Source organism: Abramis brama, assembly GCF_963993115.1.
Source record: "Abramis brama genome assembly, chromosome: 1".
NCBI classification, from domain to species: Eukaryota; Metazoa; Chordata; class Actinopteri; order Cypriniformes; family Leuciscidae; genus Abramis; species Abramis brama.
In genome coordinates this window covers 56,972,277-56,987,998 of record NC_139963.1, presented here as the reverse complement: position 1 = coordinate 56,987,998, position 15,722 = coordinate 56,972,277, and the positions used below count along the sequence as shown (strand labels likewise).

The 15,722-nt window shown below is 37.1% G+C and overlaps 1 protein-coding gene across 1 annotated transcript in view; it reads right to left on the bottom strand.

Moving 5' to 3' along the window:
* Window positions 1–9,628: 9,628 nt before the first annotated feature.
* LOC311074609 (interferon-induced very large GTPase 1-like) overlaps window positions 9,629–15,722 on the bottom strand; it is a 47,086-nt gene continuing 40,992 nt past the window's right edge. Inside the window, exon 5 of the mRNA XM_084101325.1 lies at window positions 9,629–15,259. Coding sequence (XP_083957451.1) covers window positions 10,505–15,259 — 4,755 coding nt within the window. The 3' untranslated portion in view covers window positions 9,629–10,504. The remainder of the gene's footprint in view (window positions 15,260–15,722) is intronic.

Here is a 15,722-nt window from a genome sequence, read left to right as displayed (position 1 = left end):
TTTATGTAAATTCAAATATATTTATATATGAAATGTCCGAATTTTTTTTTTTTTTTTTTTTTTAACCTACGAATTTTTTTTGGCGGCAGTGTGCCGCGGCACCCACTTTGAGAAAGGCTGAGTTAAGTCCATTCTGAAACGCGTCCGAAAATGAACCATAACTCAGCGAATACTTCTCACACAGACACGTGAGATATGTCTTTATGAAGCTTGAAATCTCTTCTTTTAAATTAAGTAATTTATATAAAAAACAAATGTTTTCAACTCATGTAATCCGTTTGAAAGCAAGGAGAGGTACCGTTTTTCCTTCTTCCTTCATTATCTCTATAATGAGCTGAGGCCGACCCGGCGCTATTCACATGGTAAATAGTTTAGGTGATCTATGCATCGCACACGTCCCCCGATCAATGCCATAAAAACACAGTTTCTTCATCAGACTTACTGATAGTTCATCGCGTTTTGAGTATGGCACGCTTCTCCGGTAAAGACGCCCTTCAGATGATTCTGGACAGCGAGGAAGAATTCACCTTTTCCTCAGAGGAAGATTGTAACTCGGACGACGAACGGCAGCATTTTGAAGAGCGAATTGATCCCGCCGAGGACACAATTTCGGAGTAAGTTTTACTGTTATATAATTATTTTTCTGATAATATAGAACTCATATGAATTTTCAGACTATATCTGCTTAGTTTTGGCTAGCTTTTGGCATCTTACAGGAAAGATTGCCTTACAATATCCCTAACATTCGTGTATATGCTCAAATGTAAACTTTTTCAATGTGATAGGCTATTACTCTCTAAACATATTTGTATATTTCACTCAGTTTTGATTAGCTTATAACACTGATTATCATGCTAAAATACTGCCGTATGTCTTATGTACCTTATTTGTGAATATCTGCTTAAGTGTAATGTGATTTAGTCTAAATATATTTCAGCCTCCGGTAAAATATGTGATAGCCTAGGCCTAACTGTCTAAATACTAGATATTATATATATATATATATATATATATATATATATATATATATATATATATATATATATATATATATATATGGTTTTGGTTAGACTATGACACTGCTTATCATGCTTCAATACTGCCTTATGCACAGATGTTTGTGAATACAGGTGTAAATGTTTGAAATGATGTGTCGTTCGCGAACGATCCGTTCATTGCGTGCGTCACTAAATGCGTGCGGTCTATATGGCTCATCAACAGATGCTCGCGGTGACGCGGTGATATTTCTCTTTCCTATGGACCATCAACAGATATATACATAGATTGTGCGTCCATAACAATTAATTGCCCATCAGTTTACTTTGGATAATGTATGCTAACAGTTTTTTTTGTTGTTGTTTTTTAGGAATGTGCAGCTAGCTCTCCTTCTCCAGCACCTCGCAAAGGGGCACGCAGTTCAGTTCTCAGTGTGATGCACTCAAAAAAAAATTGTGTCTAAAAATAAGATTTATGTATTTGAATTGCATAACAAATACCCATGCATTTGGATTACATAGTTTTAACATAAACCAATCAATAATCTGAATGTGATTCATATTTTTAAGTCATATCTAAATGAAACAGATAAGATGTATGTAATTGTATTAATAAACTGAATGTGATTTATATTTGTCAGTCGTATGTAAATGAAACAGGTAAGATTTATGTAATAGTACACAGAAAAACACCCATGTTAAATAACACTGCTCAGTGTTCATATGTGTGCACACTACAGAGTTAAAGCTGTGTTGAAGTTAATGAGATAATTAAGTGATGATTGAGCATTAATTATGAACACCTGCTGTTAACAAGCAGAATCACTGAAGGAAAGAGAAACACAAGAACTACAACTGACTTCAGCCACAGCCTTAGATGAAATCAACTGAAGAGAAAAGAAGACATTACATCTGTGAAGATCTCAGCAGAGGAGGATTAAACAAGTCCACAAACAGCATTACCAGCTTCACTTATTACTAACCAGACTGACTTTATTTCATTTCCGTTTTAATGAAATCAATAGTTGTATTTTAAAGTCACCATGATGGTGGTTAGTGTTTGCTTTAGTTGGGCTCTTGACCATTGACTCTTTAATATAACATTTTATCTGGCTGCTATAATTATGTGTTTATAAAACACATTTGTTGCAGCGAAAAAGCCAAGAGAAAAAGAGATCAAGTGATATTGGCTGTTTATTGATGAAGGTATAATCATCATATTGTGGCCTGAGTCACTTGTCTTTTTCAGTGTCTAATGCTTTGATTATTGGGCTTATGTGATTTTGTTTTATTTATTATAGTAGCTGTGTGACCTGACAGCATTAGATCCAACAGTTAATCAAATAATATAAAGAATTTTAAAAACATTTAGTGCATTAAACTTTCTCTTCTACATTATTACTTAGACATCAAGAATCAGTGTATGACTCTCAACAATGGTGACAATCAATGAAATGCTTCATGCTGCAGTGCATGCTGGGTACCACCAATCAAAACTCACCCATATCTCCCAGCATGCATTGCGGCATTAATAAATTATGCATCAGGATTTTTTGTATCTTTTATCACCATTGTTGAGATTCATATGCTGTTACTTGATGTCTGTGTGAGTCTAAGTAATGCCATAGATGAAAGGTTTTTGTGCACTAACTATAAAAAAAATATATATATATATATATATTGTTTGATAATCAACACTGTTAGATTTCCTGCTGTAAAAACAAATGGCTTCTGTTATGAATAAAACAATATTAAAATGCATTAGACACTGAACAAGATCAGCGAATGAGGCAATTACATGATGATGACTTTGTCGTCATCATCATCATCAATAAACAGCCAACATCACTTGATCTCTTTTTCTCTTGGCTTTTTTGCTGCAACAAACATGTTTTATAAACACATAATTATAGCAGCCAGAGAAAATGTTCAAAAGCCCAACTAAAGCAAACGCTAACCACCATCATGGTGACTTTAAAATACAACTATTGATTTCATTGAAACGGAAATTAAATAAAGTCAGTCTGGTTAGTAATAAGTGAAGCTGGTAATGCTGTTTGTGGAGTTGTTTAATCCTCCTCTGCTGAGATCTTCACAGATTTAATGTCTTCTTTTCTCTTCAGTTGATTTCATCTGAGGCTGTGGCTGAAGTCAGTTGTAGTTCTTGTGTTTCTCTTTCCTTCAGTGATTCTGCTTGTTAACAGCAGGTGTTCATAATTAATGCTAAATCATCACTTAATTATCTCATTAACTTCAACACCGCTTTAACTCTGTAGTGTGCACACATATGAACACTGAGCAGTGTTAATTTAACATGGGTGTTTTTCTGTGTACTATTACATAAATCTTACCTGTTTCATTTACATACGACTGACAAATATAAATCACATTCAGTTTATTAATACAATTACATAAATCTTATCTGTTTCATTTATGTATGACTTAAACATATGAATCACATTCAGGAGTATTGATTGGTTTATGTTAAAACTATGTAAACCAAATGCATGGGAATTTGTTATGCAATTCAAATACATAAATCTTATGTTTAGACACAATTTTTTTTTTGAGTGCAAGTGCATTGCATTGGAGGCCCTGGATATAAGCCTCCCTCTCGATCTCTCTTAAATATTTTTGTTCTCTCTGTTTTGTCAATTAACTTTATAGATTTCAACCATATTATTCCTTCTTGAGTCTCTTTAACAAGAACTTAGATTAATGTATGAATTGAATAGTGATTGTGTGACCTATGATGAGGGAACAACCAGTGATACCCTTGAGGGAACAACCAGTGATACCATCAAATGATATAGCGATGTCATCAGGATACACATACACCGGTAGGCAGTGGCCCAACTTACTGGGTGACCACATCGTGGTCCACCAGAATTTATAGTTTACCCACCTCTTTTTTTACCACTACACCACTGATGACAGGGATGTTGCCACAGTTGGTCGCCGCTCATGTGTTCAGTGCAAAGCAGTGTGTGGTAAAAAGCAGTTAACACCATGGAAATGCCAGGCATGCAATGTTCACTTATGTCTTCAGTTAAACAGGAACTGTTTTCATGAGTGGCATAAAGATGTGTGACTGTGTTCAGATGTGTGTGCTCTGCTGACCTTTCCAAAGGATAGCAATCTGTCTTTACTTTTGTTTAATTTGCTCACATTTTATTTGCTTAGAGCCCGCATCAACGGGGCATAAGCATTTACTGTGAGATACCTGCCTATACTTTTGTTTATCGCTCACAATTGCTTTGTTCCTGTTCGCAGGAGTGATGAGATAGTTAGTAGATTGTGTTCGCTTAACGGTTGGCTGTCTAAGTGGTGTCCGCTTAATAATATAGAATTCATAGACAATTGGAAAAGTTTTTGGGGCAAACCTGACCTGTTGAAAAGAGATGGTATTCATCCCTCCTGGGATGGTGCTGCTCTTCTCTCTAGTAATATGGCTCATAGTCTTAGAGCTCAAACGTGACAATCTGGGGCTCAGGTCAGGAAGCAGACAGACTGGCTAAACCGACCGTCTGCTAGCGGCCTCACGTCACCAAGGTCAGATAAATCCCATCACATAGAGCCTCTTTCACCTAGATATCATCATATAGAGACTGTGTCTGCTCCCCGAATTTGGAAATCCAAAAAGCGTTTTAACCCATCTAAGGTTAAAAATTTAATTGATGTTCAACAAATAAAAAACAGCTATAATACAGATGAGCAAATGCTAAAGCTTGGGTTGCTGAATATTCGATCGCTTACTTCAAAAGCACTCATTGTTAATGATATGATTTCAGATAATAACCTAGATGTGCTGTGTTTGACAGAAACCTGGCTAAAACCAAACGATTACATTACTTTAAATGAATCAACCCCGCAAGATTACTGTTATAAACATGAGCCTCGTCTGAAACGCAAAGGGGGAGGAGTTGCTGTAATTTATAGTAATAGTTTCAAAACCACTAAGAAATCAAGTTTTAAATATAATTCTTTTGAAGCATTGGTGCTTAATGTAAAAATATATAGTGTAAACGATAAATTACGTTTGAGATTTGTGCTGGCTACTGTATACAGGCCACCAGGGCACCATACAGACTTTATCAAAGAATTTGCGGACTTTCTATCAGAATTAATATTGACTGCAGATAAAGTACTAATTGTTGGTGATTTTAATATACACATCGATAATGAAAAAGATGCATTGGGATTGGCATTTAAAGACATTGTAAATTCAATTGGAGTTAGACAACACGTGTCAGGACCTACTCATCGTCGTAATCATACTCTAGATATAATATTATCACATGGAATAGATGTTGATGCCGTTGAAATTCTGCAGCAGAGCGATGACATCTCAGATCATTATCTAGTCTCGTGTAATTTGCATTTAGCCAAGGCTGCAAAGTCAACTCCGTGATTCAAATATGTTAGACCTATCACTTCTGCCACTAAAGATTGCTTTATTAATAATCTTCCTGATCAGTTTCATCATCTCAGCATCCCAGATAGCTTAGAAGAACTTGATATTACAACAGAAACGTTTAACTCTCTCTTTTCCAGTGCTTTAGACACAGTTGCTCCGTTGCGCTTAAAGAAGATTAAAGAAAATAGTCCAACGCCGTGGTACAACGAGCACACTCGGGCCCTTAAGAGAGCAGCCAGATAAATGGAGCGCAACTGGAAGAAAACAAAACTAGAGGTATTTCGCATTTCATGGAAAGAGAGCTCGATTGCATACAGAGAGGCTTTAAAAGCTGCTAGATCTGCTTATTTTTCAACCCTATTAGAAGAAAATAAACATAATCCTAGGTATTTATTTGAAACGGTGGCTAAACTAACGAAAAATAAAGCTTCAAGCCCAGAAGTTTCCAAGCAACACAGCAGTAATGATTTTATGAACTTCTTCACTCATAAGATTGATAATATCAGGGACAAAATTATAACTATGCAACCGTCTACTACAGTATTGCATCAGGCAGTGCATTGTAGTATCCCTGAGGAAAAATTTGATTCATTCGTTGCTATAGGAGAGGAAGAATTTACTAAACTCGTTAAATCATCTAAATCGACAACATGTATGTTAGACCCTATACCGACTAAGCTACTGAAAGAGATGCTTCCAGAGGTCCTAGATCCTCTTCTTAATATCATTAATTCGTCTTTGTCTCTAGGATACATACCAAAAAACTTTAAGCTGGCTATGATTAAACTGCTTGTTAAAAAAACGCAACTTGATCCTACAGAATTAGTCAATTACAGGTCGATCTCGAATCTACCTTTTCTGTCAAAGATATTAGAAAAGGCAGTATCCTCACAACTGTGTTCCTTTCTTGAAAGAAATGATATCTGCGAGGATTTCCAGTCCGGATTTAGACCGTACCATAGTACTGAGACTGCTCTCGTTAGAGTCACAAATGATTTGCTCTTATCATCCGATCGTGGTTGTATCTCGCTATTAGTGTTACTCGATCTTAGTGCTGCATTTGACGCCATTGACCACAACGTTCTTTTAAATAGATTAGAACATTATGTTGGCATTACGGGAAATGCACTAGCATGGTTTAAATCATACTTATCTGACCGTTATCAGTTTGTAGCAGTAAATGATGAGATGTCTCATCGATCACAAGTTCAGTATGGCGTACCACAAGGCTCAGTACTACACTGTAAAAAAGAATACATTGATTTTATTAATATCTAATTAATAAAAATGAGGCAACAGATTACAAGCAATATTATTAATTAAATTTAACAAATTAGAATTGAGTAATAATTAATCAAATTAATTCCTTAAAAGTTAACCATTTAAAATGAGTAAAATTTACAAAATATCTTTTATTGCCAACATTGAAGACACCTGGTGTTAACAAGCAGAATCACTGAAGGAGAAAACCATAATTAAAGTCACCATTGTGGAGATCAGTGTGTGTTTTAGTTGGGCTCTTGACCTTAAATTATTAACTTTAAGTTTTGTTTGGCTGCTGTACTTGAGTTATAACAGCCAGATGAACAAATAGAAAAGGTGATCTGATGGTGTTGGCTGATTTAATATAATCATTATTTCACAATCATTAGACCTGAATCACTGAACCTCATATAGAGACCGATTTATGAGTTAAGTTAACTTTATTAACTACTGCAGTATAATATTTTTAGCCTTTTCAATGAAATCCAAATGATATTTTAATAATAAAAAATAAATAAATATATGTTTTTTTTTTTTTTTGGCACAAACACACATCAAAATTTTGTGTATGAATCTCAGCAATGGTGACAAACAGATCACCTCTGAACATAAACTCATTATTTATTCATGCAGCAATGCATGATGGGAGCCATGAATGAGTTTTGATTGGTGGAACCCAGAATGCACTGCAACATGCTTTATTATTGTCACCATTGTTGAGAATCACAGGCTGATTATTGATGTCTGTGTGTCTCCTTTATATGTCAGAGAAACTTTTTAGAAGTTTAAAAGTTAAAAAATATTATGCCGTTCAAGGCCAGTGCTGCTATAGTTAATAAAGTAAACCTAACTCATAAATTGGACTCTATGAGTTCAGTGATTCAGGTCAAATGATTGCGAATTAATGATTATGTTAAAACACAACCGACACCATCAGATCACCTTTTCTCTTTGTTCATCTGGCTGTTATAACTCATGTACAGCAGCCAAACAAAACTTAAAGTTGATAGTTTAAGGGCCAAGAGCCCAACTAAAACACACACTGATCTCCACAATGGTGACTTTAATTATGGTTTTCTCCTTCAGTGATTCTGCTTGTTAACACCAGGTGTCTTCAATGTTGGCAATAAAATATATTTTGTAAATTTTACTCATTTTAAATGGTTAACTTTTAAGGAATTAATTTGATTAATTATTACTCAATTCTAATTTGTTAAATTTAATTAATAATATTGCTTGTAATCTGTTGCCTCATTTTTATTAATTAGATATCAATAAAATCAATGTATTCTTTTTTACAGTGTAGGACCGCTGCTGTTCACTCTGTACATGTTACCATTAGGAGATATCATTAGGAAACATGAAATTAGCTTTCACTGTTATGCTGACGATACTCAGCTGTATATTTCTTCAAAACCTAACGAAACTTATCAATTCACAAAATTAACGGAATGCATAGCGGATATAAAAAATTGGATGACTCGTAATTTCCTACTTCTAAATTCTGAAAAAACAGAGTTTCTAATTATTGGACAAAAAACGTCCTCACGTAATAACCTAGAATACTGTCTAACACTCGATGGCTGCTCTGTTAAGTCTTCATTGTCTGTTAGGAACCTGGGTGTGCTCTTTGATACCAATCTTTCATTTGAAAGTCACGTGTCTAGTATCTGTAAAACTGCATTTTTCCATCTTAAAAATATATCTAAATTACGCCATATGCTCTCATTGACAAATGCGGAACAATTAGTTAATGCGTTCATGACCTCAAGGCTAGATTATTGTTATGCTCTACTGGGTGGTTGCCCTGCACGCTTAATAAACAAACTACAGCTGGTTCAAAACGCAGCAGCTCGAGTTCTTACCAGAACCAGGAAGTATGACCATATTAGCCCAGTTCTGTCAAAACTGCATTGGCTCCCTATTAAACATCGCATAAATTTTAAAATATTGCTGATTACTTACAAAGCACTAAATGGTTTAGCTCCGCAGTACTTGAGCGAGCTCTTAACCCACTATAGTCCGTCATGTTTATTGCGATCTCAAAATTCCGGCCAGTTACTAATACCTAGAATATCAAAATCGACTGCTGGTGGTAGATCCTTTTCCTATTTAGCACCAAAACTCTGGAACAGTCTTCCTACCATTGTCCGGGAAGCAGACACACTCTGTCAGTTCAAAGCCAGATTAAAGACACATCTCTTTGACCTAGCATTCACATAATACATTATAGACTTCTATAATTTAATGTTAGGCTGCATAGATTAGGTCAGCCGGAACCGGGAACACTTCCCATAAATCCTGATGTACTCGTTACATCATGAGAAGAATGGCATCTACGCTAATTTTAGTGTCTGTGTTTATCCCGAGGTTTTCCTGCAGCCTGCCGGATCCAGGCCGTATCCAGATCTGACGAAGGACCTTTGCCTGGACCGATGACAACGCAGTGCTGAAGTGCCAACTAGTCTCTCCCTATGGAGGATCCCTCTACCACTATACGGAAAATCCGTTTCGCGTTCCTACCCCAAAGCAACAAAATAAAATAAAATTCTTTATCAAAATTTATAAGGAAAGACAAGTACTTTGTTTAGGCTTGGTTTGTAGGGAATTCCAAACCTGTGTATTTTCAAATGCACATATCTATAGAACCCATTCTAAATGCGCATGTGAACGCCATCAGCGTTTCTCACAGGTTCGCGTTTAAAGTCTGTGTAGAGGGAATGGTGTCGTCTTAGCGGCCCCTAATTTAATAACAAATGATCGTTGTGACGGAAGCAAATCAATCAAAACTAACTTTAGATGGAAAATAGCTTAACTCTGCTATAAAGCCAAAACAATCTCTGTTACCTTAAATTATACGCTTATCTCTGTGAAGCTGCTTTGAAACAATCTACGTTGTTAAAAGCGCTATATAAATGAAGATGACTTGACTTGACTTGACTTGTTTATAGCAGACTGATTATTTTTTTATTTTGCTCACATTTGATTTGCTTAGAGCAAATTTAGAACATTTAGTTCCTCCACATAGAGGAATTACAATAAAACAGATTGAAAAACAAAACCTTTGAATCTCCTCTACTTCTTTCAGGCTCCTTCACTTGATGGCCAATTAGCCAGTGGGGGAGTGTCTGTCACACCCCTGGTCTGAATCTCATTAATATTGATAGGCCATTACCACTCCCATGCATAAACCTCTTCTGACAAAAAAACTGTTTTACAAAGTGTAAATCAATGTATTGTGTTATTGTGAACGATTAGGCAGAATGATTTTCACATCATTTTGAAGCCAGAACTCGAAGCGACGACATTCATTAGTCAAAAGTCTTATTGACACATATTTAGTATGTGTTTTGTGGTCTTATTTCAGTACCTTTCATTTTTATTTTTTTCAATAACCACGCATAAACATTATTCTCTTAAAAATTCAAAAATATACATGCATGGTGATCACATATTTTGGTAGCCCTGTTTGTGCTATATAGAGTGAATTTACACCTTTGCCATTAACATGTTTATAAATAACTGAAAAAAGCACAAATGTCAGAGCATGTCAGAACACCTCCAGGGCCCAGAAAATCCCTCAGACTCCAGAGGGTTAATTAGACTTTTGAGCTTTATCATTTAGGCATATGTTCAGAAATATGTTGTTTTGTAGTTCAGATCATGTATGAGCAACTGAATCTTGTCTTTAACTCTCTTCTGGTGTATTTGATGAAGCTCTGATCTTCTGAGGTTTAGATGAGCTCAGATTCTCACTGATGAATGTCAGAACAACTCATTTCTTAATAAATCTGAGAAGAGACAAGAGTCTCTTTCTTTATCTGCTTCCTTACATGTATTGTAAACTCTCAATAGCTTCCTGTTTTGAGTATTTTCTCCATTCATATGGTATCACACCAGAACTCTCAAATGTTCTACTGTAGTATTTTTCCAGATGTTTCTGGAATCTGCACACAAACCACTTCCAGTAGGGCAGTTCAGAGAGATCAGGGCTGATGCTCCATTTAGCAAACCTTTCTCCTGCTCTTCTGTAGTCTCTATATAGGACTGTATAATATGAATCATTGGGATAAAAATATCGATTGTTGCTTGCTACAGACGATGTGCAGATCCAAACACACAAGTTTGTTGTACCCCTGAAAGTCGAACCCGTTACTGCTTTCACTCTGTGGAAAGAAACACTGTGATCTACATCATGGTTTTCTATGGTGTTTGTGCAGATGGCATAACAGAACGGACACTGAACCCAACAACACTGACAGAAGTGATCAATCAGAAGCTCATCTGGCCTGAATTTATTGTCCAGCTTTACTGGAAATGTCTCTGTGTTGAATCTACTGCTGATGTCAGTCATTATAGCAGGAAGTTTGTGTCTTATCACATCTTCTAGGAGGTTGAAATCATCAACATCATCATTTTTCACTCCACTGAGATATTTTTCAGAGAAGATCAGCACATCTGAGAGCTTCTGTGTGAAACTCTTCAACCACAAACCAACATCTCCTCTGTTCTCTTCAACATGTTCAGTAGATTCATGTGCTGCTTCCATGATCTTCTCCTGCAGGAGTTTAATGTTCTCCTTCATCCTGGGTAAAACACTGACACTGAACTTATCAGTAATGTAACTACTGACTTCATCTTTGATGAAACTCTTGAAGTGATCTCTGGGTTTATGAATGTAGTTCATGTATTTGTTAAAATCCTCCTCTTCTGCCAGTGTCTTCAGGATGTGTTTCTCCAGATTTGATCTGTTTCCATTCAGTGATGGACAGTTTGCTCTCATTTCATCTCTCAGCTCTTTGGCAGTCTGCTTGTAGATGCTTTGCTCAATGGGCTCTTTCAGTTTCTGACAGATGATCTCACCAAAAATGGCAGCTGATGTTGCTCCATGACAGTATTTCTGGAAAATACTATAGTACTCTTCTCTCTTCTTCTCAACATACATTACAGGATCATTGGCATCTCTAAACTTTCTGTGTTGATCAGTGATCGTCTTGTTTGCTCTCTTACAGATGGAAATAACCAAATCCAGGAAGAATTCATTCTTGAACACATAATTCACTGATCCTTCCTGATGTTCTGTCACTCTTGCCTTGATGTAACCTGTGAGTTGTTGAATGCAGCTGATGTTGTAGCCCATCTTTGAAATGTTAAATGACTGAATCTCTTTGTCTGTTTGCTCAGCAACATCTGTGACTAATGACCTTATTTGGGCTTCATCTTCTTTAGACATCCCTTGAAATGATCTAATGGCATTTGTTAAGACTCCTCCAAATCCACTGGATTTCTTTAACTTTACATAATCAGAATAACTGGGCACAGAGAAAATATCCCTGCTCTCCCTCCAGTGATCTACAGGTGCACTTTCACAGATGTCACTGATGATCTCTTTCAAGTCTCTCATTACTTCAATCTCTTTGATTGGAGGATTGTCTGTGATTATCTTCTTCACACTCTCTTCCCAAAACAAATCAAACTCTTTCTTCAGTGTTTCTTCATCTTTTGCTTTGTCTTTTAGTTTCAAGGCAAGTTCTTTGCTCTTTTCATAGAGAGTGTTTTCATGATTTATCTTCTGAGCATCAATCTTTTTCTTCAGGTCTCGCTGCTGAAGAATCTCGTTTAATTTCCTCTTTGTTTCTCTCACAATGTTTTCCTGAAGCTCCTTGATTTTGTTTTCAAATGATGTTTTCCAGTGAATCAGTATATCTTTATCTTTGTCTTTCTCAAAAAATTCTGACATTGATTTTTTCACTTCTTCACTTGTCTTCTTCAGTTCTCTTTGAAGATCAGTTTCCTTAACCTCATGAATTGTTTCATTTTCTATTTTGTTGTGTAGTTTGTTCTCAGTTTCCATCATGGCACTGCGAAGACTCCAGGTCCACTTGCTGTATTCGGTCTCCAGTTTCCTGTAGGCTGAAATCTCCAGCGAATTTCTGAAGCTGAAGACGAATCGTTCCTTCAGTAAAGCCTCCCAGAGATCTTTAACACGATATTTTAGGTCTATCAGCATCATTCCATGTGTTTTTGAGGTATGAGACATAATAGTTTTCTTTAGTTCTTGTATATTCTCACAGTAGTTTGGGTTTGGTGGTGCCATTGGTGGGCTTCCCTCCCAGAGCTGAGCAAAATACTTCACATCATACTGAACATCAAATCTAATGACATCACTGAAACATTCTGCATCATAGTCTTCCTCTTTAGCAGCGAGTTTTGTCATCTCATCCAGTGTCTCCTGCAGTCGTCTCCTTCCCTCCATGTTTTTCTCTCCAGCTGTGATGTCTGAAACGTTCTGATGCACAAACACACAGCTGGGAGACATATTTACCTTTGTCATCCTCATGAAGGCTTGAACAACAATCTGAAGAATGTCCTGCATCTCAGATGGGTTTTCTCCAAAGATGTTGATCAATGTCAGATTTCCAAGACCAACAACAAATGTGGCCAATTCATTGTCATGATCTCTTGTTGATCTTCCAGCCAATTCTAGAGCACGAAGACCCTCAGTATCAATGACCAGAATATAGTCAAAGTTCATCTGTGTTTTCATCTCGTCTGAGACTCTGACCAGCTGCATGAAAGCTCCTCTGGTGCACCTGCCAGCACTGACGGCAAACTGGAGCCCAAACATGGCGTTCAGCATTGTGGATTTCCCAGAGCTCTGAAGCCCTAAAACTGACAGCACAAAGACTCTGGTCTCGTTTCCCAGTTTCTGAATGAGTTCTTCTAGAACAGCAGAGACCCAGATCACAGGAACATGACCAGCATCTCCATCCATCAGCTCCAGTGGAAATCCAGAGATCATCATCTCTGCTGCCAGACTCGGGAGAGAAGAGAAGTGAACCTGCAGGCCTTTCTTGTTCTTCTTCACAGATGAACATGATTCATAGATCTGACCGATCTCCCTCATGATGTGCTCCAGACCAAAGGTTGCAGCTTGAAGATCCTCAGATAATTTCTCAAGGTCTGTTTGTTCAGCTTTATATTGTTCAGATTTATTACTGTCTTTCAGTTTTAAGACTTCTGACCATGTTTTATCATACTTGTGGAGTAGAGCAGAAAGGTCAGCTGATGTGTGTTCATCCAGGAGGATTCTGAGCCATTTAAGAAAAAACATCTTCGCATGTTTAGCATTTGAGTTCATTTCTTTAATGAATTGCATCATAAAATTGCCGATGTCACATCCATGCTGTTTTTCACGGATTATCTTCATCTCTGTTTTTTTCCCACTTGTTACCATTTCTATATTTTCTCCTTGAGGTCGGTGTAGTTCTTTGTTCTTCTTACTCCACTGATGCCACAGTTTCCCCTGACAGGGCAGAAATGAATCTTTGATTTCTGTCAAATCTTTCTCCTTCAGTAAATTCACCATCTGCTGTGCTGCTCCTCTTCCTCTCCTACAGTCATCATCATCTTCCTCATCTACTCTGATGTCTGAGTGTTTGGCCACATCTTCAAGTCTGAAAGAGCGAGATGATTCTGAGAGACATTCTTTTATCGCTCTTTTGAGTTCTTCAGATACATCTGACTGATTTCTGTCTTTCAAACCAATCTTGAATTTCCCTTTCTTCGGCTTAGTTACAGCAGATTCATCCTCAGTAAATAGAAAAATGAGTGGCTTTCTGTTCTTGTACAGGTTTTGGATCTTTGCTACATTTCTGTCATTCCTGTCCAGTTTTGGAAGAAGAACAACATTGACTGTGGCCATTTCAGTGAGGATCTGCAGCTGTTTCTCATGGTCTCCTGCATCACCATGTAGATTACAGAACGCAACACAGTCATTGAATTTATCTGTGTCTTTCCCAGAGGGGCAGAACCAGGCGATCTCCACCACTCCATCCATCAGGACTCTGGTTCTGCTGCTGCCTGGGCTGTTCCTGTGGAAGAACGTGTCATGTTTCTTATTGATCAGACTGTTCATCAGCTGAGACTTGGATGAAGACATGGAGCCAAACCTGAAGAAAAACACCATTGGAGTTTCTGCCTTGTAGATCGGCTGGGTTTGACTGATGGTTTCATTGTTGGTGTTTCTCATCTTCCAGCTCTTGTTGATTTGTCTGAATGTCCAGAGAGGAAACTCAATCTGTTGTGTGAATGGATCAGGAACAAGCAGAGGCAGAGCGTACTGACACTGGGACAGTTTAGTGACCATCAGCTGCTTCAGGAAACCATCAGCACAGTGAAATACGGCTATCTGAACATCCATCGGGTGAATTTGCACAGACTGACTGGTTCCTGTGTTTGACAAAGAGGTGCTGTGAAGAACATGATCAAAAATATCACCCTCATCGTCAGATGAGTTAGTATCTCTTTGTTGTGTGTCATCCTGTCCATTAGTTTTAATATGTCTTGCTCTGTAGTCCATCATCAGTAGTTTTTGTGTGAAAGTTTGAATCAGCTCTTCTTCAGCACAAGACTCATGGGATTCTAATGAATGTGCAGATATCTGAAGAATGTCTGCAGTTCTCAGTTTATTGTGGTGGCTGTCCTCAAGATGAAGTCTAGCAAATAGGCGCTCTTTTTCTTTTCTGTCAGTGTCTGGTTGATCTGCACTGACTTCTGCTGTTCCAATGGATCTGTTTTCTCTCTGTTGAATAAATGAACAGCATTACATTTACCCATTGGCCCAACAATGGAATTCAATAGTGTGCAAAAGGTATTGTGTATGTATGTATTTTATCATGCTTATTTATTCAAATTTAGATTTCAAATCGATTCCAGCTCCATGATTACCCTAGTGAAAATAAATGTACTAAAATGTATTTGAAATACAATTATTTTATCCTAAGTATACTACAAATATGTGTCTATATTTATGTATTTAATATAAATACCATGTGTCACATTCACATTCTGTTTGGTTTGTCTTAGTTAAACTTTCATGGACTCTTAGGTGGCTTATGGTTTCCTTTGTTCTCAGTTTAACGATCACTCCTGTTTGTATCCTGTTCATTATCCCTGTGTATTTAAGTCCCCCAGTTTCATTCTTTAATTTTCTCTAGACTCAAGACGGAGGGGATGTGGATTCCAGTATTTGATGGGGTTTCTAC